Below are 22,319 nucleotides of genomic sequence, written 5' to 3'. Positions count from 1 at the left end.
ATTTACACAGACACTGTGATGTCCAGCAAGGTTGTGAAAGCAGGAAATAATGGGATGTAGACCATCCATGAGGTACACTCTATTTAGGCCATTATAGCCAAGGCCAAATTCATCTTTAAAGATGCATAGTTTGGTGCAAAATTGTTCTTGTACAAGTATTACCATACTTTACCTGAGTATTTCCGTTTGGTTACCATGTATCCCAGGTTCCCCTCTCTACTTAAAATCTTACGCAAATATTTTCATATTCAAGATCCAGTAGTTAGAACATATACAGCGACAGATATTAAACAATGCTATCGTCGCCCAATACCCACAATGATTTATTTCCCCATAAAATACTTTTAGAATAAGTAGGTCTTTTTTTTTTTTTTTTGCTTTTAATGCTAAATTTGCTTTTAATACTTTGTCTTTTTTTTATTTTATTTTTTTTATTTTTTTTAAGCATACTTTTGAATGCGATTTTCACTGAATGCGAGTTTCACCGTTTTTTCATCAGAATCGGAGGATTCTTCCATCAGTGGTTTGCCCACCACTCACCATCAGATACGCCCACCAAACAAAGGCAACACGTGAGCTTGCTGGCAGAGATTACACAACATCCACAGTTTTAAATAAGGGGGGAAAAAAGATTGCAAACCGGTGGAAACCGTTGACATGTTGAACGCAACCCAAGGTTTGCCTGATGCTCTTTTCACTGTCGGCCGGCTATTTGCATTTGTTTTTAGCAATCATTAATTAGCCAACCTTAATTAGGAAAAAAATAAAATAAACACTACAATATATTTGCGCGTATGAACATGTGGACTGTGCAGCCCTTTTTTTTACGTCTGTCTGGGTGCATGTAGTCTATGTAATAGAGCCACTTTCACTTTCCACCACGGACCACCACGCAGTTAATCTATTCAAGCCAGTCACTTGGACTATTTTATGCCACCTTTAAATTTAAGTATGTTGTGTGTTAAACAGAGGGCAGTTCAAAAGAATATATTTTATAATGAATATTCTTTCTGGAGTAACGATGGTTTTGCTTTCTCCATGCAGGGACGGACATTGACCTGGATTTATGGGGCCTGATCTGTGGCTATTTAAAAATCGACATTTTCTGTTGGAAAACAGACTTTATTTTGATATTACTACAATCCTAAATCACAGTTATATAATAAATCAAAAGTACGGATTGAGGCAAGATCACTCATTAAATCATTAAAAATCAGGGTATTTGTTGTGTAACTGGTGGTTATAAACCAAATTTGGCATTATTATAACACATAACTGGTTCTTGAACAGATCAAAGGCACGACCAGACAGCAGCAGCGGTTTTTAAATGGTAGGAAAGCTTAATCTCCAATCTTCCATTGGGATTTTGCATTGAGGGAAAAATGCAACAGATTAGTGTTAAAATCTTTTAGGTTACATCACCTCTGAGTGGAGTGTGTGGACCTGCCACTTCATCCTGACAGGCGCTCAAGTCTCACTCCTATTGGGTCCAGCATTGATGGGTGGACTGAATAAATAGCATGTGAGATGCGGTTTAGAATGAGATGAGTGGAGAAGCAGCAGAGGAAGAAGGAGGCACAGCCCATAGTAGCTGCTCATAACTCACGGCAGCTGTACGTTATACAGGACTCTGACTGAGCAGTATCTCAACTCGCTTTTCACTCATAAATTGTGGTGTTGCATGCGCTTTTTTTTTTTTTTCTCCACCGCTTCTCTGTATCAGCGTGACGGCCGTGTCCGTGCCTGCGCTGTGATCCAAGTTTGTCGGTGTATTCCTACCTATCTGCTGCAAACAGGTTGAAAGAAGGAAACAGTCCCTGCGCGTCTTCCGCTGCTTATTTGAATTGATAGAAAGCTTGGCCAAGATGATGATAATTATCGCGGAGTTCTTCGTGGTCATTTTGAAAGTGCTCTGGGCTTTTTTAACTGCCGGGGCGAAATGGGTTGTGCGACCCAAGGAGAAGAGCGTAGCGGGACAGGTGTGTGTGATCACCGGGGCTGGAAGCGGCCTCGGCCGGCTGTTCGCCAAGGAGTTCGCCCGGAGACGAGCGATACTGGTCTTATGGGACATAAACAGCCAAAGCAACGAGGAAACAGCGGAGATGGTGCGGCAGATATATCATGAATTGGACACTCCCATAACCAAAGACGGTAAGTCTGCTGTCTTTGCAGCAATTAGGGTGCATGGGGTTTTACGCATGGTGTCTTAAATCGCATTGTTTGTTTCTGCGAATTCTATTGAACTGATACAGTCTGAAGGTCACAGTGTACAATGAACTAGCTGAACTGTGTCACATGGCAAGATGTGGGGACATGTTTTCAAAGCCTCAGTGCTACAGTTCAAGTTATATTTGAATCTCTGAATAATCTACTCGCATGCGGACAATACTATTTTTAGATGTACATTTAATTTGAAATCAAAATTTACATTTATTAATTCATCTGAACCAACCTGCTTATCAAACTATCATTGATCACTTTTGATCTTGTGCTTCCATCTCTATCTCTCTCGCTCTCTCTCTCTCTCTCTCTCCCCCCTCTCCTCCTGCAGGACCTGTTGGCGGGGTAGAGGAAGTCCCTCCATTTCAGCCACAGGTCTACACTTATGTGTGTGATGTGGGAAAGCGTGAGAATGTGTACTCTACAGCAGAGAAGGTGCGTCGAGAGGTGGGAGATGTGGACATACTGATCAACAACGCCGGCGTGGTCTCTGGTCATCACCTCCTGGAGTGCCCTGATGAGCTGATCGAGCGCACCATGGTAGTCAACTGTCACGCACATTTCTGGGTGAGCTGACACGCAAGCTGATACAAAAAAAAAGTCTTTTCACGGAAACAGAGTTGTATGTGGATATTGTAAATTCGGACGTGATGGTTTGACATGTCTGCCTCAGTTTCCATGAGCACAGTGTTATCCAATGTGTTTACTGTGATGCTACGTTCAAAGGAATGTTTCCAGTCCGACTTGCATGCCTATTCGTAATCTTCTCCTCCAGTGTGCCAAACTCAAGAATCAAAGGTGTGTGCATGTGTGCCTCCAGGCCTGAAGAATAAATTATGACCATAAATAGTAGCCTTCCATGTTCAGATCTCAGCTTCACTTAGTGTCATTTTGCCAGAGGAAAGTCACAGGTTTGGCTTTTTAAAACCTTGCCTTTGCTACACTTTGGCAGCTTCAGTCTGTGATGATCAGCGCAGTATGTCGACCCGTCCTTCTCGTCCCCTTTGCCGCACAAACCTGATGTGCGTGATGGACACGGGGTTCTGCATGTGGGTTGGATCGGCTCACCACATTTTGTTGGCAGGTGGTGATTTGTTGTGCATCATATTTTACTCTGGCTCCGTTCCTTGTGTCTTTTCAGTGTGACTACTTATCTGAAAGGCTACGTGGACTTGATGGAGTGAATATGTTGCACTTCAGATAAGCATAAGCTTCAGCGTTGAACCAGCATGGTGCTATCACAGTTTATTTTATTTTTCTTATGTTTTTGGGGTGCGGGGTGACGGATGCTGCGGCCTGCCACAGCAACAGAAATTTATTGAAGAGCCGTGCTGATTTAAAGATGGATGTTTAGCATTTAGGGCCCCCTCTTCTTAAATACACCTGTATTGAGAACCACTTAGCTACGGCCACCTCTGTGGGACAATTGTAGGGACTGTGTGTAATTTGTTCTATAGGACTACTGTGGAGTAAATTGAAAGGATTAGGAATGTGTCCATCGCCTGGTAGCATGGCTCTGAATTGACCATTTCATCTTTGATTGTATTTGTCGCAATGTGTCAAGTGAGGCAGATGATGTTCATTTTGAGACTTTGGCCGCCGGCTCTTCTTTTTACGGAGAACTGCATTCTCCATGAAACCACAGTGCTTGGAAGCTTCCTAATTGAGCATGAAAATCTCTTGTGTTGTCAGTCAGACAGGTTGTGTATTTGCTCCTTAATGGATGCTCAATTCAACCATTCATGTGCCTCTTTGCTGGCTATCTCTATGTTCTTTTGCATCCAGGATTTGGAGTCAGGATCCAGTGGTTGGGTGGCAGGTTTGGGATTCTCAATAGAGGTCTGTGTTTGTGTTCTCACATATTCTATGGCGAGCGTGGTTTCTTTAGGGGTGGGAGGGGGGGCAGATGAAAGAAGGACTTAATGAATGGCGACAGCCAGAATGGAGGATGTGGTTCATTAATGACACAAGCTAGATGAATGGAGCTTAGACTAACAGGCATCTGTCCACTTTCCTCTCCTACAAACACGGTACAGTTAGTCACTGCATGCAGGTGGTACCTTTTGATTTTTCTTTTTTGAACAACAGGTTTTTAAAATGAATTGCTTGTGGTTAATGACTCAACCAATAACCTCAGTTTAGGGCTGAGTCATGAAAAGTTTCAGGTGGGTTTTAAACCCTGTTTATTGAGGCACATGCTTTAAAAAAACAAACAAATCATTTATAGAACATGGAAACTAAAGGGATTTGATAAAAGAGAGGATTAGTTTCTGAAAACTGAAGAGACCCATTCAGATCATGCCATTTCAATTTACAGAAGCAGGTTTACGAGTGTGCTTGTCATTTTTCCTGCTGCTGTATAATATTTTGATGCTTCAATAGTGGACGTTAATAGCTCGGGGTGAATTTTCTTGACCCTCGTCACTGTTTGGCAAAACATTTGAAATGACTTTACCTCTGAGAGAAGAAATATCAACTCTCAAAACTTTGCTTGCTCCTCACCTTAATCCCAGATAGTGAATCTTAATTTCCCCCAAATTTTTCAAGAGCAAATCACCAGGTGCCTGCGTGTAAAATAAGCAGCCAGAGAGCAGAGGAATAAAGATTTGTATTTTGTGTAAGTTTTCCATTTGTCGGACAGTGTATTGGGAATAAGGCAGGGATGGAGATGTGAGCAGGAAACGGATGGTAATCGCAGTGTGTGTCTGTCTGTGTCTGCCAGGCCGGCCCAGCTCAGACCCCACACTTCTTCTCTCCTCCTTCCACCGGCCCCTCTGACTCCTCCCAACCTGATTTGGAGGCAGTGGGAGCAGCTGCATGGGAGTCATGGAGGCCAGCTCTGTTCATCCGGCCCTGCCACACACACACGCGCACGCACACGCACACACGCACACACACACACACACACACACACACACAACCATGATTCAGTCCCTTGCTCCCTTTAGGTTTTTATGAGGCAGGGGGTCATCACAATGAATTTGTCTGATGGTGCTTTGATTAGTCCAGCTGGCGATTAGTGATGTTTGCGGCTCAGTTTTTAGTCCTGCTGGGACGGAGGACGTGCAGTCATTTCACAAGTGTCACCACGGTTTGTGTTTGAGGATTAGCGCGAGTCCAGTGGAATGACATGAAAGGAAATCATCTTCAGCATCTTGAGCTGGTTATCCAACAGGTGGTTTGCGGACAATAAGCAGTTATTTCCCCTCACGTGGAAATCCCACCTCACTTGTGGGACAACATGAACGCGCGCAGGGCTTGAGAGTGACATGGCGGGAAAAGAGCAGAGGAAAGAAAAGAGGAAGGAAGGCAGTGCCATCCCATCCACAGGCGAGGCGAGAGGGTAATGGTAAGCTGCTGCTGACCCACTTTATCTGACAATTGGTTTCTTGTCTGTGGATCAGCTTGACAAGATGCCAGGCGACAGGAGCCAAGTTCCGAAGGCCGCATTCCTGCTGTAGCCAGAGAAAGGAGGCAGCCAGGCAGAAGGGTCCTACTTGACTGGTTTTATATGGGCCCCTCCTCAGGCCCGGTGCACCTGTACCCCTCAGTGAAGCTAGCTGTGACTGCTCCCCTGTTAGCCCTCTCCTAGTGCACGTACCTGTTCCTGTCTGCCTGTAAGGGTGGGATTAGGACCGCAACTCGTGATTATTTTCACGATCCACTCGTTCGCAGATTATCCCGACTGTTAATCCATTTTGCTCATTTAATGTGAGAAAACATTGAAAAATGCAAGTTATATCTTCCAGCCTCTTGGTAAAACCAAAGATTGTTAGCCTTTTTTTCCCCCCCGATGATTTAAATGAACGAATTATATCAAATATTTAATAATTAATTATGTTTCAACTCGGATGGGATTAAATAATGAAAGTGGGAAACTACAGTCAAAGAAAAATGAAATTTGAATGGGTTGGACTTTAAAACATTAGCCTGTAGGATAAATGTTCCATCTTGTAATTCAAACCTAATATTTTATTATTGAGTAATGAATGCTCCATTAATATTTGGTGTTAATACAGTAGCTACAGAGCTGCTATTTATAGAACACTTGAGTTAAAGGCAGTTTCAATAAAAGTTATGATATTTTAAAATGCAGATCAAATTTGAGGCTATTGAGGTGACAAAATATTGGTCTTAACCAACATGGGTGAGGTCCTCACAGTCTGGTTCCAATGGCTGAAGCATCAATGCTTCAATTGGTGAGCCTGTATTTAAACATGTTAGTTCAGTAAAAACAGAGTCTACTAGAGAAGTTAAGATTAAGTTCACCTAACTGAGGCTTTTTGCATTACTGTAGTGGACACAGATGGGTTGTTACTTTGGATGTTGGGATTCTTGGTGTTCGCTGTGTATTGACACCACTTCCTCCCAGGACTATTGATGCAGTTGCTTTCTTGGTAAATTAGATTCCAGTTGTAAAACCAGCTGGGGGGGGTGCATGGTCACCACAACATGAACAATCTGCATCAATCATCCCTGACGACCACTAAAAACCCACCCGGCCTACTCGGATTCCACGATCTGCTGCAGGACCAGACGAGCTGAGGCAGCTTCCTCCTTCTCTCTCTCTCTCTCTCTCTCTCTCTCTCTCTCTCTCTCTCTCTCTCTCTCTCTCCTGATTCTCTCGTCCAGGGAGAAGTCAGCCCAATTAAATGGCCATCTGGTCCACCGCAAAGGCCAATATTTTGTTCATATTCCTGTTGGTCAGGCGCTAGCACTAATGCAGCCTGACACCCCAGCTGCAAGCAGCTTTGTGTGGCTTAAATGCTCCTGGGGGCACGCACCAATTAGGGGGTGCAGCGGGCAGGGCACCCCCACATAGGCCAAGGAGGCCCGGCTGTGTCAGCGGGTAATTTAGCGGAACAAGGGAGCGTTGAGACCCAATTACGGCAGCTCTGATGTAAGACACGAGCCCCTGGTTGCCTTCACACATTTTGTGTCTGAGAGGTCAGTGGGGGTCATACCCACATGCCAGAGTTGCCATGAGAAGCGGGACATCACGGGAGGGTGGGAGAGAGATGGGCGTCCCATCCCACCCTGGTCTCGTTTCGACCCGACCTCTAGTTTGAGGGAATCAGCATTTTCTCTATCAGTTCCAGTGATTTTCAGACCACTCAGCAAAAGTTGTATCTGAGAGTTGGCCTGTGTTGTAAAGCATTGTGCCAGATCAAGTCATTCCCCTGCTCTCTGAGTTGCTGTGGGAGTGGGAAACTTTGGCTCAAGTCAGGTACGGGCATATCTTAAGTTAATGCTTCATTTGCACGCAACTCTCCTCCCTTATCCACTGCCATTCTGGCTCGCAGAGGCCTTTCTCAGCTTTTGCCCAGGCCTCGTGTTCCCTCGCTCCCTCTTTTTGGGGCCCCATCATTTGATGAGCTGAATATTGCAGCAACTTCAAAATTTATGTCCTGGAAAAGTGCAGATGTTTGGAGCCGAGTCAGATCGGTTATACCTGGCTGTGGAATAAATTCCAAAATGATGAAGTCATCTTCCTCGCACCAGCCTTCCTCTGCATACAGTTGACTTATCGCTTCTGTTTTTATTTACCTCACTAATAGAGGATAAACGTCTCTAAACACAGATGTCAAACCTAAGAGATTACACTGTACAGTAAGTCAGCGGTCTTAATCTCTGGGTGCAGTGTTAATGAGGCTTTTCCTCCCTACCAGTGCTGTACTACCTGGTACCATGCTCTTACGGGCTCTGTGCTCCGCTTCAGCAAATGTTTACAAAGGAGATTAAATCATTTCTCTCGCCAGACTTGCATACTGTACAACTAATGAAACTTTTCATTTATATGACCGCAGGAATTAAACCGTCAAAAGCAATAACAGATGTTCACCCAATTTACCGCCGCCTAAGAGTGACGTCTTAAACGTTGCTTATTTGGTCTGAACAACAATCAAAAAGCAAGTTGCAAATTTGACATTACCTACTGAGGGCAGCGAGTAACTTCCTTTATGATATTTGGTATTGATTAATAACTATAACTAATATATAGAGTGTTTCAGGAGTCTGATTGTGACTTCAAGCTGCCCCCCCCCGTGTTTTGTCCCTCACCTCTGTAACATTTTGAAGGAGCGCTCCATGCCGCATGTATTGTTCTTCACTATGGCAGCGCACGTCTGACTGCAGCAGATTTAGCTCTGCCACCAACAAAAGGCCTGCTGGTTGTTTGCAGACCTCCTGGTGGGAGAGTGATTGGTCAGTTCCTGTCGTTGCCGTCACATGTCACACCTGCTGATTGGCTCATGCTGTGTTCAGGGCGAGCTCCAAAATCAGCAGACGGGTCCTGGAATGGATCCATAGGTTAATCAGCCGTAGCCGCTCACCCTCCGTGTTGCACTTCTCACCAACTCACTAACTCTCTCGTTGGACCGGCCGGTGGAACCACTCAGGCTCTCACGCGGCATCCCGGCTCAAAGTCTTTCATCTCAGGAGCCCGTCTTGTTCGTCTCGCAGACTGCCGCGCTGACCGCGGCTCGGGCAGCGCGCGAGGCCTGTGTAGGTAGATGAGAGGCTGAATTGTATTGTTGGAAGTGTTGAGTGAACGGAGGCCTGCGATTGGTGTTGTCACCAGCTCTTTAGTGCGAGGCCCGACGACGGGCACCAGATCTGTGTGGGAAAAGGACAGATTGTACAGCATCACACGGCGCGCAACTTGCTTGTTCAGTGACTACATGAAGCGGTCATAACCTTCACAATTCAAAATGGATCAGACTTGACTTATATTTTCAAATGCTCTACCTCTGCTGCTCAGTCGTTGTATTTATTTATTTTATTTTTTTTCCCCCCGTTATGAATTCTCATTCAGACGCTCCTCTCTGCATCACCATGGAGAAGAGAGGGAAACGGAGAGGGGGAACGGGAGGGAAGGCAGAGAGGATCAAAGGGCTTTGGCACAGACAAACTGCACAAGTGAACTAACCTTCCTCTTTTTTTCCCTCTGCCCTTCTGTCTCTTCTGTCCGTCCCCCAGACCACCAAGGCGTTTCTCCCCAAGATGCTGGAGCTGAATCATGGTCACATTGTGACGGTTGCCAGCTCCCTGGGTTTATTCAGCACAGCTGGAGTGGAGGTTAGTATCATACACAACAACACATACACATCCCATCGTTCCCACCATCCAAAACCAGTGCCTTTCTCCAGAGCCGCCAGCGTGCCAGCTAGCACACTGAGACGGGGGAGGTTAGGCCCCCTTTCTCTAGTTGTCCCTCCACCCGTTAAATTAAGGAACACAGATGAGCATTGGGAGCCTCTTATAGATTCCTCTATCTGTAGCAGTGGGGGTGTGGGGCCCCTATTGGGCTCTGGCCCCGGGGCCAGAATGAGCTGACGGCTCCCCAAGGGACAGAGACATCTTCATCACTGCTTTGTGAACAACTCGGTGCTCACTCAGTATTCAGCTCACAGACGCTTTTCAATGGATATGGTTTTGGTTTTCCTTCCTATAGTTTTTTTGTTATTTTAATGCATAAGAAAATCTTTAGCGAGGGGGGAGGGGGGGGGGGGTTGGTTGGTGGTCATCTATCTCCATAACCACAGAGAGAGTAAACCGGTAGCCCTCCTAGAAGGTTTTATTTAGATATTTTAGAGAACAGTCTTCTCATTTATCCTCCGAGCTGAGAAAAGTATCCATTTCTGTCGGGACGACGTCTCGATTTTCTTTGTTTTAATAGCTGCGTGTTTGCTTTTGTTCAAGCATTGTCCATAATAATTACATCTCATTTCAAAGGGACCAAAGTGTAGTAAATTTTTGTTAGGCTATTACGGTTCCTGGAAATGCCTCGAATGTGATTTCAGCCGTGTGCATTAGTTGCGGGGAACCAAAGCCCTCTCCTGTCATGTGGGCACAGTCAAATCCCTTTATCCTGCCTGTGTTTATCGACATGCATCTGTGTTTGCCCAAGCCTTTTCTTTTTTTTTATTTCTTTTTTTTTTATTCTAAAAAGATAATTTTCAACGGTGAACCACATCAAAACCTTCCTGCTAAAGCAGAGCAGTCTCCCGATGCAGTGGAGAAGAATGCTAATGAAACCGTAGAGCAGCGAATAGCCTCGCTCGGGTTTTTGTGGCTGTATCATTAACAGCAAGGAGAGACCTCGGTGCCCGCGGGGCATGTTTGATAATGGTCCCTGGGTGCGGGCAGGGGGTTTTGACAAGGCTAACCTGTTCTCCCTGTTGTTCCCTCAGGATTACTGCGCCAGTAAGTTCGGTGCCATCGGGTTCCACGAGTCACTGAGCCACGAGCTGAAGGCCTCTGAGAAGGACGGCATCAACATGACTCTGGTGTGCCCTTACCTGGTCGACACGGGAATGTTCAAAGGCTGCAGGATAAGGTTAGCCTCCGCGCATACCGGCCGCTGTAATTGTGTTTGTGTCGTTTTTAAAAGCTCTCTTGCACCTGCAATGAGTTTGTCACTTGTAATCTTCACTGTATAAAAGTGCCTCAGAGGCACTTCAAAGCAGCAGCTGATGGTTTGTGTTGCGTTACAGTTATCATAAAGCAAGTAGTCTGTAGGGTACACCACCACCAGCAGCAGCACCTGGTTTAACACCCCCCGCCCCACACACACACACACACACACACACACACACACACACCTCCACTCCAGGCTGCTGTAATAGTCCCCACTTTGTTTGATGGTTACAGTCAGCAGGTGGCATGTCCTTTAGCTTAACTGTCCCACCATTTCACCATTACTGCTGCGCAGAGGAACTTCTTCATCAGTATAATTTTCATAAATTGACGATGGCCTGTTCCACTCCAGTTACTTGGATGACTTCAATCACGTATAATTGGATTTTCTGAAGACTAAATTTGACTGTAATATCCGTTGAATTTGTGGCCTGCTTTTTCCTGTCTGCTCAGAAAGGAGATTGAGCCTTTCCTGCCTCCGCTGAAGCCAGAGTTCTGTGTGAAACAAGCCATGAGGGCCATCCTCACCGACCAGCCCATGATCTGCACACCTCGCATCGTCTACATGGTCAACTTCATGAAAAGGTGAGCCGCATCTCTTTTTTTTTTTTCTTCTTTTTTTTTTCCACTGTGCATATTTCAATTTCCCTTTCTCCCCTCCCTCACTGCCGCACAGGAGGATCTCGCGTCACTAATCTCATCTCTCCCTCTCTCCACAGCATCCTGCCCTTCGAGGCCATTGTGTGCATGTACCGGTTCCTAGGCGCAGACAAGTGCATGTACCCCTTCCTAGCTCAGAGAAAGGAGGCAATGAACAACAATGAGGCGAAGAACGGGATCTAGGGAGGCACTGTTTTGCAACACGAACAGGGGCATATAAACCTGAAAGCATGAGGAAACAACCACTGAGGATGAAAATGGGGAAGAAGGAAGGAAAGACTGAATCTAGACTGGTGCACTTGCATTGAACAAATGCAAAGGTTTACCATATTGTTCCTCTGGAACAAAGAAAGCTGTGTACTACACAAAGGATTTATTTGATTTTTTTTTTTTTTTTTTTTTTTTTTTTTTTTTAAAGTTTGTTTAAAGAAACCATCATCTATATACGGTGTCACTAGTTTTGAAATCATACAGAAAAGCTATCCAGTAATTAACTATTTACGTAATGTAGTCACCAGCCTTATCTAGTGTCATTGTGGAAATATACAGTATGTTACTGTACAAACAGTAATAATCTTTTTTCACTTATTTTATTTTTGTAGACATGCACTGTAATTTTTTTTTCTTTTTTTCTACACTGCCAGCATTCTCTGTGTAGAGAGGTTTAACACGGCATTTCAAACGACCCAACGTCTCCACACACAGAGGCTCTTTTCCACCTGGGAAATCACAACTTCCACAGCTATAATTCCAGCTTGTGCCAATATAAAATAAAGAGCAAACCATTTCCTAGTTAAAAGTTGACCATATTCTGTTTTTATGTTTGATACTTAAGTTCGAGGCATGTAGCATATGTGCGGTCTACGCATTCCAAATCAGACATTTTATGGCCAGATTGTGGCTGACTTCATCTTCACAGGAGTGTGCAGTCTAATGGATCTGAACACTGTCTCTCAATGGTCCTGTCATTTCAGGTTTGTTCTGACTAACCTCTCAATTGAAAACTGCAACAAGGGAGACTGTGTCCTGTGTTGAATTGGCACGTGTGACGCGTTCAGAATGTACTGTTTAGGGAGAAATTGAGAGGAAATGCATTTTTATTTTCCTCATTTTCTTTTTTTAAAATTTTTCTAGATTTGTGGTGTTCATTGTAAATTTATTTGTTACCAATATTGTTTAAAAAAAAAAAAAAAAAAAAAAAAATAAAAATTATACAGCATAGTTTGTAACTCCAGGCAGAACCGCTGTCCCAACACTGACGTGTGGTTGATGGAAATGTATTAAGACACTAGCTATTATGTTTTTTTTGGTGTTTTTTTTCCCCCCAAAGCTAATACTTTAACTCTTGTCCAGTGTCCAGTTAAAGTGAAATGTATGTTTAAATGTTGTGAATACCCCTAGTGTCCCAAAATAACTGTCTCCACCATATTTGATGTATGAATATTTTCTATACTTTTTCTTTTTTTTTGGGATGAAAAGAGTTTTTTGAATTTCAACTACATTCCAATAGGCGTCATTCCTTCAGTCACAGTGATGAGCCTAAATTCTCTACCTCTTAATTTTTGCCATTATATTTTTTTGACAGTATGACATAAGCCTCTTTTTGTAATATTCTGAAGACTGCTCCATAGCAGCGCAAATGTGGTTCCAATGTTTAGTGTCTCTACCTAACTTAAATTAATAAAGTGATTTAGATTATTACATGGTGTGTTGTTCTTATCTAGCGGCCTGCATGTGAAGTCCCAACCTGGATTGACAGCAAAAAAGGAAACGGGAGGGTGGAGGGTGGGTGACTGAAATGTTACGGAAAGCTCTCACTCTGACCTTCAGTGCAAGGGTTTCTACACCTGCGTTCTCGCCTCTGTTCGTGCAACTTGAGCAGCTGGGAATTGGGAAAGTCCCACTTCCTTGTTTAGAGTGTTCACAAACAGGCAACTTGGCAGCCCCCAGAAAATCTCTTTCGACTATTTGAATACAGAAAAGTGACAAACTCATCATCGCTCCTAAACCAACACAGGGAGCAAATGGAGCTAAGGAGGTCAATTTGATTTGCACACTACATTTCTACACGGTTTGATGTGCTGCTGTTAGACGCAGCTGGCAAACTAGGTAGGACAAAGTCTATTTCACCTTATTTTCAGAGCGAGTACATTTCTCACTTTCACTACAAATGCTGCCAGGCCAAGTGACGTCAAACCTACTTCTTGGGTTGTTCAGACTAAATGTAAAGCGCACACTGCTGGTGTTTGAAAAAAAAACAACAAAAAAAAAAAACTGTGGCGCTCCCATTAAAAACTAATTTTGACAATCATTCAGGTGTGTTTTCCCAAACTGAGGTTGCAACTTTCCCACATCCTCGTTGCTCATGAACGCCCCATTAGCGAGTGACCCAAGCAATTATAATTACCAAATTATAAACAGAAATGCAACAATAACTCAGCAGAAAATACCTCTTTGTCAGCCAATAACTATGAATTTGCTGTTCTGAATTCAGTGAATTACTAGTGAGTGACAGGAAAGGGGATCTTCTGCAACACTCCTGAACTTATTGGACACAGTTTCTATTATTAAGATGACACCCACCCAGCCCTTTTATTCTCTGTACGATTACTCTTTTGACTAGTATCAGTATCACTGTCCTCCCACATTGTACCACACAGTGAGTCAGGCAGCCTTTAGACATGGGTGTTGGCTACACAGCGTAAGAGCTATTTGCCTTTGTAAGTAAATATACTGTATGTACAGCACAAGCAGACATGTGACTTTTGAACACTTAAAATGAGGGGATGATACGAAAGTAGTCATGTTTTGAGTTTCAGAAAGGTTGGCAGTAGGTCACAGTTATTGACTTCACGCAGAATAAGACTATTGAGTGGTCTAATTGCTGGCAAAAGCACTCATCATCTGTACTACCTCTGTTAAAATGTGCAACTGTCTGCCTTGCTGAGACATCTGGGAGCATGACAATGAAATTCCTACCATTTCTACTGGAGCTGTTATGAAGCTGACCCTGACCTTTTACTTCCCCAGAGGAAAAAAAAAAGAAAAAAAGCCAAATTTCATAATTGGTGTCAGCAAAGTATCACATTAAGATGTCATGAGCTCGATTTTGACTCACATGCTCAAACTGCTGAGTTGTTTGCACAAGGTTGGATTTACCATTGAGGTCAGAAAAGGTGTAGTTTTGTATTCCGCAGCTGAAAGCTAGACGTGGCTGTTGTTGTTCTTGAAAAATATAGAGGTTGGGGGGGGAAATAGACTTGTTTTAAGTGCAATTAAAATGCATTTTTGACATGTGAGTAAATCTATTTTTAGGACACCAAAATGATCTGTATTCCTTTGCTAGAAATGTCTTTCTGTTTGTGTGCAGAAGCCTTCTTAAATGTGCAGAAAAGTCCAACGTTTGAATTAATCATAGAATTAAAGAATATCAGACAGAAAAAAAAAAAAAATACATTGGGGTGTTTTCCACAGACCAAAAAAAAAAAATTAATCCTAGGAATACCAAAGTCATGTGGCAGCCTGTAGGCTTGACCTTTGTATGTCTGTGGGTCAGACAAACAGTAAAGCCTTCAAAGCTTTTTGAGTCCTGTCTCAGAGAATCCCTCATCACTGCTGCTTCTCCAAAGTCCAAAGATCAATTCGGGATAGTTCATGAAAATGGACTCAACCTTGAGCCCCAACAGGAAACACACTGGTTTCTTTGTCTCAACCCATGTGAATGTCTTCATACTTGCAGTGGTTTTCTTGTACCTGAAAGCAACCTAGAAGCAACTGCCGACGAAGCCACAACGACTCAGAAAATGTATTTCTTGATACAACGTAAATGTTTCTTTTGTCTGGACTTAACTAATAAATGTCATAGTCGAAAATATTTAAACTATTCGGCTGACTAATCTGGGAGTTAAGTGATCCTCCTCACAACTATCGGTGTGATAAGAGACACTCGTCTCTCCACTAAACAAATCGATGTCTTTGTCAGTGACAGAGACTACACCCTTCTACAAGACACTCTTTGATTGTTCACTGCGAGTTCCTCTCAAATCTCCTCGGTGCATTACAGAGAAGCGCAGAGATGTCAGAGCTTTCAGTGCGCATGCAGCACGCAGCGCTCCTCTGCCGTGACTAATCGGGCCTGGATAAAGTTGCTCAGTGGCAGATTAGTTCTAATATGAGGGAGAGTTCTACTGACAGTTTCAATCCCTCTGTGTGCAGAAGCAATCAGCGCCAAGCGGCAGCCACTTCCAGCTACTGTTTGGACTCTGCGGGGCTCAAAAAGGTGCTATTTTGTCAAATGTGCCTTCGTGTGGTCCTGTAAAGTGAATGCACAAAAATGCTTTTGACTCATCTAGGCGAGAAAACTATTAGGATTTTGGCTTGAATCATTACCATTCATCAACATCTATAGGATTCCCCTCACTCTTTTATCCTCGTGTTAATACAGCTCTAATTAAGAGGACTTCAAGGGGGTCGATGGCACATAATTCAGATGGAAAAATCAATGGCTCTGGCATCTGCTTTTGCATGGCACAGACAAGCTGCACAGTCCCATTGATTTTGTTCTATTTTGGGCAGTAAGGTTCACTTCCCATATTGGCTGGACAGAGCAAGGCAATTCATCTGGGGTCTAGCACGGCCTCAAGCTGGTCCGCCACTACCTGAACAAGCTTCTGGAATAGAGATCTGCTGCTAATGTATGTGAGCAGCCTTGGCGCTCCTCAATGGCAAGCAGATGTAGCTGCCAGCTGAGTCCATTAGTCAGTGAAGTTGAATTAGACCGCCGCTGTCCCGTTCACTCATTCGTCTCGCTAATGGGAGAGAGCAGAGTGGGTTTGGAGGTGCAGAGACGGCTGGCGTGCTGGCGGACGGCGCAGGTGGTGGAGTTACACGGAGGAACCAACTAGAGGTGATGGAACGATGCAACCGAAGTATGTGAAAGATAAAGTCCACATTATCACTCTTTGCCTTGGAACACACAGAGCTGTGTCCTTCACTGAGGGGGAACAGTTACAGAATGAGGCTTGTTTGCAGCAGAAATTGACCAGATGTCATGACACTGCAAATGATGTAGTTATTCATTTGTAAAGCCGCATCCTCATATGGCACAAGTGAAGGACATTAGGAAACAACAGTTGCCTGCAGAAAATAAGTTATTTTTGAGTTGTATAGATTCATATTTAAACTGTGAAACTATTGCCAAACAAGCAGTTCATCCTGGAAATGTTGCAGAGGATCCAAAGCTTGGCTTTAACCGCTTAATGCTCCCAGCTTCAGCTTTCTTCGCTGTGATTATAGTCTGGAAACTCTGTTTGCATTAAGGTTTGCTCAGCCACTCTGAAGGGCGGACCAACCAGCAAAAGTCATTCATTCTGGATTAACCAGAGCCAACCAACTGTGGACAAATGTTTGCATTATTTTCCTGTGGGGGTGGCTAAATGCGACGATGCGACGATGTTGGAGTCAAGCGTTTGTTTTGAAATTGAGTTCCTTAAGTGGCGGTGATGGTAGTTGGGTGAAGTGATGCAAACATCTGTAGCAAAGCCAGCAAATATTGAGGAACTGAAGCCGGAGCAAGAACAGTACGTAAACTAAATAATAATAATAAAAAAGGTCTGCAATGGTTTGGATAGTCAATTCCAGGCAGGTCCAATAGATTAAAAATAACCTGAAGTCTACCGCCATTAGGTTGCAACGACTAGAAACAATCACCAATGTAGCGCGGCCAGACCCATATATTCACAGGGAATTTGGGTCTGGTAAAACCGGGCTAAATAAAACCACTGGAAAGACCAAAAACAAACAACGAACCAAACCTGTGTAGCACCAGCCTGGTAAACTTAGTTCTCTGCACAATAGACCTCTGTTGTTCTAAAACCTATTAAAAACACATCATTGGCCACACCGTTGCACTCAATAGGCTCCATCAATACTATGACAAATGTAAAGTGTTCAGCCGTAAAAGAGGCTGACACATGATCTGCGTCTGAAAATAGTCTCCAACAAATTCACAATTTACCCTGCCAATTCCGACATGTTTTAAAGATGTAGAAGAGTAGCTTCTTCTACATCTTACTTCGAAAATAGAAAACACAATGTGGAAAAATTAGGGTGTAGATTTTATGAGGTTGTAAATCTTGAGGTAAAAAGATGTCTATTTGATCCGGGTGTTTTTTTTGTGTTTTATGATAAGGGGCGCTGTCTGAACTATAGAGAGATTAGAAACCATGGCAAGCTAAGGTTGCAGATATATCCTGAGCCCGGAGAGTCATCAGCTGATGTACGAACTGTGCACCACATGCTAGAGCTTTAGAAAAAGCCGCAAGTGATAATAATGTGTTATGAAGCCAGATGGAAAAGGAACACTGACTGTCTTCACAGACTGTCTAAACAAAGTAAAAAAAAAATGGCCCAAAAAAATAAAATCAAAAACATGTAAAGCCTTGGCTGAGGAGGTGACAAAAACTTTTACTAAACTGCACTTGAAGTCTTAAGGTCTTTCTTGAATATAGTTGTAAAAGTAGTGCGACAAAACAATTTATCTCAAGGTCTAATTTCTAGCGTTTTCTAGTGCTTTCAAGCACATCACAAGTTACGGTGAAAAAAATTAACTCCACGACAACTGATCTTAATATGTGGTTAAAAGTACCAAAAGGAGCTCTTTTAAAGAGAGAATTTTTTTCAACTGCCTTTAGTAGGATGATGAATTGATGGCGGTGGAAACATCCTATCAGTGTTCATTCTTCAGCTGTAGACTATATAAGAATGTAGGTAGGGTCTAAAAACTCCATTTTCCATAATTAGACACACTTGAACGACTGCCTTCAGACCTCCTGCAGCTGTGAGGCTCTTCTTCTTATCCTGTTTGAAGCTGACGAAGACGGGCAGCTTTTGTTTTTTTAAGTGATGATAAATCTGAATGATTTCAAACAGCCGACATCTTGACTGCAAAATCTGTTTTAAAAACATTCGATTTTTTTTGTTGTCATGGCTGTCACAGAAATCTGTAATTTTGTTGTTTTATGTATTTTTTATTAGAATCCACGGTGGCGTGACTTTTTTCCTGTAACAGCCAATTAAAAATGACGAAGAGTTGACTGATTTTATAGCTGTTGCAGGAAAAGCTGATTAAAGACGTGTTCTTCGAAACAGATCTTCAGGACAAACCGGTATTTGAAAGTGAACGGATGAGATTTGGGTGTCCGTACATCACCAACATATTTTATTTCAGCTTCTTTCTATGGACTGTTGTTGTCGTTATCCTTCACGGCTCTCGATTCGGCTCACTCCCGTCTCTCTGAAAATGACATCATCATTGTGCGTTGCGTTGCAAGAAATCCGATTTGAGCCAGGAGAACATCCGGACTGAGAGGCGGCTGTAGAAATCCGATTTGAATCGCATTTCAAGCCACCTACAAATGTGGTTTGGATCCGGTTTGCAAACATTGTGTTTTTTTTGTTGTTGTTTTTTTTGCTGTTCAGACTTTCAAAGATCAATCTGGATATGAAAAAAAACAAAAACGGATTTGGGCTGGTGACCATAGTCTCCACAAGTTCTTCTTCCAGCTCGTCCAAGGATGGTCACTTCTGGCTCCAAAAAAACAAAAAACAAACCCAAAATGCCGAACTCGAAGCTTCACAACAGCAGTTTACAAACCATTGGGTGACGTCCCGGTGGGTGGTTTGATGCCCAAAACTACATTGTTCAGCTTAAACAATCCCCACTTCTCATATTCACTTTCTTGACAGCAATTTAAGTTCCAGTTTATGCTCCTGGAAAATGTGTGAAAAAGCAGATTTGTTTGTGATGGCATGAAAACAATGTTAATTGCAGTTGGGTTAATTGTTCAGTTGTAAGATATTGTGTTTCCACCTGTAAGAAGTAAAGAAGAGACAGAGAAATATTTTTTTTTTCCACATGAACTGAGGTGTTTTTACTGCATTTCAGTAACAGAAAAAGCCTTATTACACATTGCACTCACAGCGAAGAAGAAGACACATCCTCAATGTCAGTGGACAAAGTGATCCAAAGTGGCTTCGAGGGGAGGGAGTCTGCAGGTCAGCCACGGGCTCCCTCCACTCGAAAGATGCACTCTAGAATGCAGGCATTAAAAGCACCCAGTTGATGCCTTGGCGGGTCAATACAACACACACAATGGGTGTAGATGTGATCGACAAAACTGTGGGGGGAGAGAGGGGACGATTCACTGACACAAAATCACTGGAATGGAGAGGACTTTTCGTTCACTGGAGGACATGCAGTCCGAACAAAACTCGGGAGAGTTTGGACTCTACGTTCAAAGTTTACTGGCATCAGAGGATGTGCGCAAAAAAATCTGGCCACTGTCGATCAGAACTGGCCTCTTTTTCTGGGTATAAAGTACAGCTGTAGTGGCCCCCCTTTTGACTCCGCTGTTGGTCAAGTGACGCTCCAGTGATGCTATGCCAGTGTGGGGTCATGTTAAAACGGGACAGGTAGACCCTCGGCAGGAAATGAAGGTTAGTCCTACCTTCCCTCCTGGATGGTCGACACTTCTACTGATTACTGCTAACACCAGTTTTATCCTTTTTGTCCACATGAAAAAAAACTTTTCTGTGTTATTTTTTTTTTTGGAATATGATACTCTTGCAAAGTCATACACATCCATATAGATAGATGAACTCTTTTTTTTTTTTAATGTCAGCATACAAGGTAAGCTGGGTGACTATATATGAAGACAACAACTACAACTTTCACAGCACTGGCATTGGTTAATTTTAAATACAGTACTCAAGCATTGTTAATAAAATAACAAAAGAAAAAAACAAAAACAAAAACAAAAAGGAAACATAAAACCCCCGAAAAAAATAAGCTACTGTACGCAGGTTGGTTTCTCCCCGAAAATGTTTCTTTTGTATTTCAATGGCATGATGTACATATTTGTTTTAACCATACCAACACTTATCCAAAGGCAAAATTGTCTATGCAGTGTATCACTTTGGATTTCCCTTGATTTCATACAGTACCATGCATTTATCTCATTAGTTTGTATTTTATTTATTTATTTCGTCCTCTAAGTTCTGACTGAAATCATCAATAAACGTGTTAAGATAGCGTTGTCTTCACATAGACTCAGGTAATGGTGTTTTAGTCGGTCATTTCTCGGTGCACATCCACCCTATTGCATGTTGACAGGTTTTGCAGGATTTCAGTGGCAATCGTGGGGTTGGGGTGGGGTGGAGGGGGAGGGGGGGGGGGTTGTTGGGACAATGTGGGTTGTAGGTTATGGGGGGTATCAGGGTGTAGCGGTAAAGGGAGGGGGGGGCAGGAGAGGGGGGGGGGGGGTTGTCAGGTTTGTGTATGCTGAAGGAGGGGATCAGGGTTGTCAGCTCCTAGACGACAGCCTTTGAATCCTTGCAGACCTGAGTGGTGGTGCCTGAGTTAGTCTGTTTAATGTCCGTCCTCCCTCCCACATGGTTCACTGGTCTGAAAAGACAAATGAAACTGTGTTAGAGGGGTGGGGGGGTGGGGGGGACAGGGAGGATTTTGTCCAAGGACTCGAGCTATGTTGTTAATAATCACTCCCACTTGGAGTAATTTGTTGTTCCGTGTTCTCTGAAAAATACCCAGATTCCCTCATTCTTCGATAAGGAATTCTTTTAAATAAGCGATTCCCATAAAAGAAAACTTCCAGAGAAGACTCAAGACCCTTAACAAGTCCTTGACCTCGGTCTGTTTCACAGTAACTGATCAGCCGTGGCTCCTGTTCTCTGTTGTTTTATTAGGAGGGACTGCAGAGACAGTGAATCATGTGTGGTGGCGCAGGGTCGGATTGATAGCAGGTTTGTTTTTGTATTGCATGATGTTTTCATCTTTAAAACTGCAATCAGCAAACAACTAAGACTTCGCGAATAGCAAAGTATGGGTGAGTTAACGAAGTTTCAGAGACCACAAGGGGAAAGAGCGGAGCAAGAAATGAGCGATCAACTGCTCAGGTGAAAGTGTAATTGCTGCCATATTTGCTCCTCATCACCGTTGGTGATGTAAATAAAGCCGTTATAACCTCGCAGTGGTTTTTCCTCTCTTTGTTCCTCTTCTTCTCTGAAGGAGACACAGAGCTACAAGTAATCAGCTCAGCCTGAACCCCCCTCACCCCCCCCACCGCCCCCGTGGCACACCTACTATGAAAATACTCTAGAAATGCTTGACAGTGACTTCCTCCCCAGTTTCCAAAAGAAAAAAAAAGAAACCCCACAGCGTTCCTACTTTCCGATTTGATTCTCCACTGTCGTCCTTCCTCCCCTCTCCTCCCTTCCTCGTCGCGGAGGAGAAAGGGAGCGAAGGGAAGGGAGGGGAGGTACGTGGAGAAAGCCCCCGTGTCCGTCATGACTGAGCCTCGGTGGCGATAGCCATCATGCAAAGTACCGAGCATGTAAATGTGTAACGCCCACCGCTGCTTTCCTATGGAAGAGAGAGAAATGTCGAGCGGAACTGCGGGACGAGTGTGTGGGTGGGGAGGGAGCCGATGATGGGCCAGCCTGCAGCGCCACACACACACACACACACACACACACACACACACACTGTCCAGCCTAACTGACTGGGACTGGTTAAACATCGGACACCGAGTGAGCTCGGATCGTGCCCGCCTGCGAGGTAGCCGTGATCCGTGCCCTACCGTACCTTGATGGGGCCATCCACCGGGTCCAGTCCTTGCTCCGACAGCTGTTTCAAGGCACTTAGAGCAGCCTGAGAAGAGAGGGAACAACAGATGGTCAAATGAGTGAGGAAGGAGGGAGGGAGGGAGATTAGGGTGGGAAGAGTGTGAGTGTCACCCTTCAGCTGCTTTTCAAATAACACTTACTCTGGGAAACCTGATGCCAGCAGGACACTTTCCCTTCCCTCTCTGTTGTCTTTGGGTTCTCTCCTCACACTGTTTATCTAGTGTTATTGGGTTAACATTTCCACTTCATGTTTTGGCTGCTCTGCATTTTCCTAAGTCAATCTGAGGGACATCTGTATGTGTGGTGACCACAGCTAAACA

The 22,319-nt window shown here is 43.8% G+C and overlaps 2 protein-coding genes across 7 annotated transcripts in view; one reads left to right on the top strand and one right to left on the bottom strand.

The window, feature by feature from the left end:
- Window positions 1-1,518: 1,518 nt before the first annotated feature.
- rdh10a (retinol dehydrogenase 10a) lies at window positions 1,519-12,999 on the top strand. The gene is made up of 6 exons (XM_069151643.1): window positions 1,519-2,151; window positions 2,552-2,787; window positions 9,199-9,297; window positions 10,413-10,558; window positions 11,092-11,223; window positions 11,358-12,999. The coding sequence occupies exons 1-6, from the start codon at window positions 1,866-1,868 to the stop codon at window positions 11,479-11,481; spliced, it is 1,023 nt and encodes a 340-aa protein (XP_069007744.1). The 5' UTR covers window positions 1,519-1,865; the 3' UTR covers window positions 11,482-12,999.
- A 6,200-nt stretch (window positions 13,000-19,199) lies between these two features.
- Window positions 19,200-22,319, bottom strand: part of stau2 (staufen double-stranded RNA binding protein 2) — an 84,731-nt gene continuing 81,611 nt past the window's right edge. For all 6 annotated transcript variants that reach the window (XM_069151632.1, XM_069151636.1, XM_069151635.1 and 3 more), the window contains 2 exons: window positions 21,959-22,024; window positions 19,200-20,761 (listed from right to left, as the gene is read on the bottom strand). In XM_069151632.1, the coding sequence (XP_069007733.1) occupies window positions 20,726-20,761; window positions 21,959-22,024 (102 nt within the window). In that variant the 3' untranslated portion in view covers window positions 19,200-20,725. The remainder of the gene's footprint in view (window positions 20,762-21,958; window positions 22,025-22,319) is intronic.

The sequence above is a fragment of the Embiotoca jacksoni genome, unplaced genomic scaffold, assembly GCF_022577435.1.
Source record: "Embiotoca jacksoni isolate LCO1_2020_lvr unplaced genomic scaffold, fEmbJac1.0.p SCAF_17, whole genome shotgun sequence".
NCBI lineage: Eukaryota > Metazoa > Chordata > Actinopteri > Embiotocidae > Embiotoca > Embiotoca jacksoni.
This window is presented reverse-complemented; position numbering and strand designations above follow the sequence as displayed.

What these genes read in the sequence shown, in the direction of transcription:
- rdh10a (XM_069151643.1), top strand. Translation starts at nt 1,866, where the DNA reads ATGATGATAATTATCGCGGAGTTCTTCGTGGTCATTTTGAAAGTGCTC. An exon ending in ACTGTCACGCACATTTCTGG is followed by an intron (nt 2,788 to 9,198) that starts GTGAGCTGACAC and finishes TCCGTCCCCCAG; the next exon opens with ACCACCAAGGCGTTTCTCCC. An exon ending in ATGGTCAACTTCATGAAAAG is followed by an intron (nt 11,224 to 11,357) that starts GTGAGCCGCATC and finishes CTCTCTCCACAG; the next exon opens with CATCCTGCCCTTCGAGGCCA.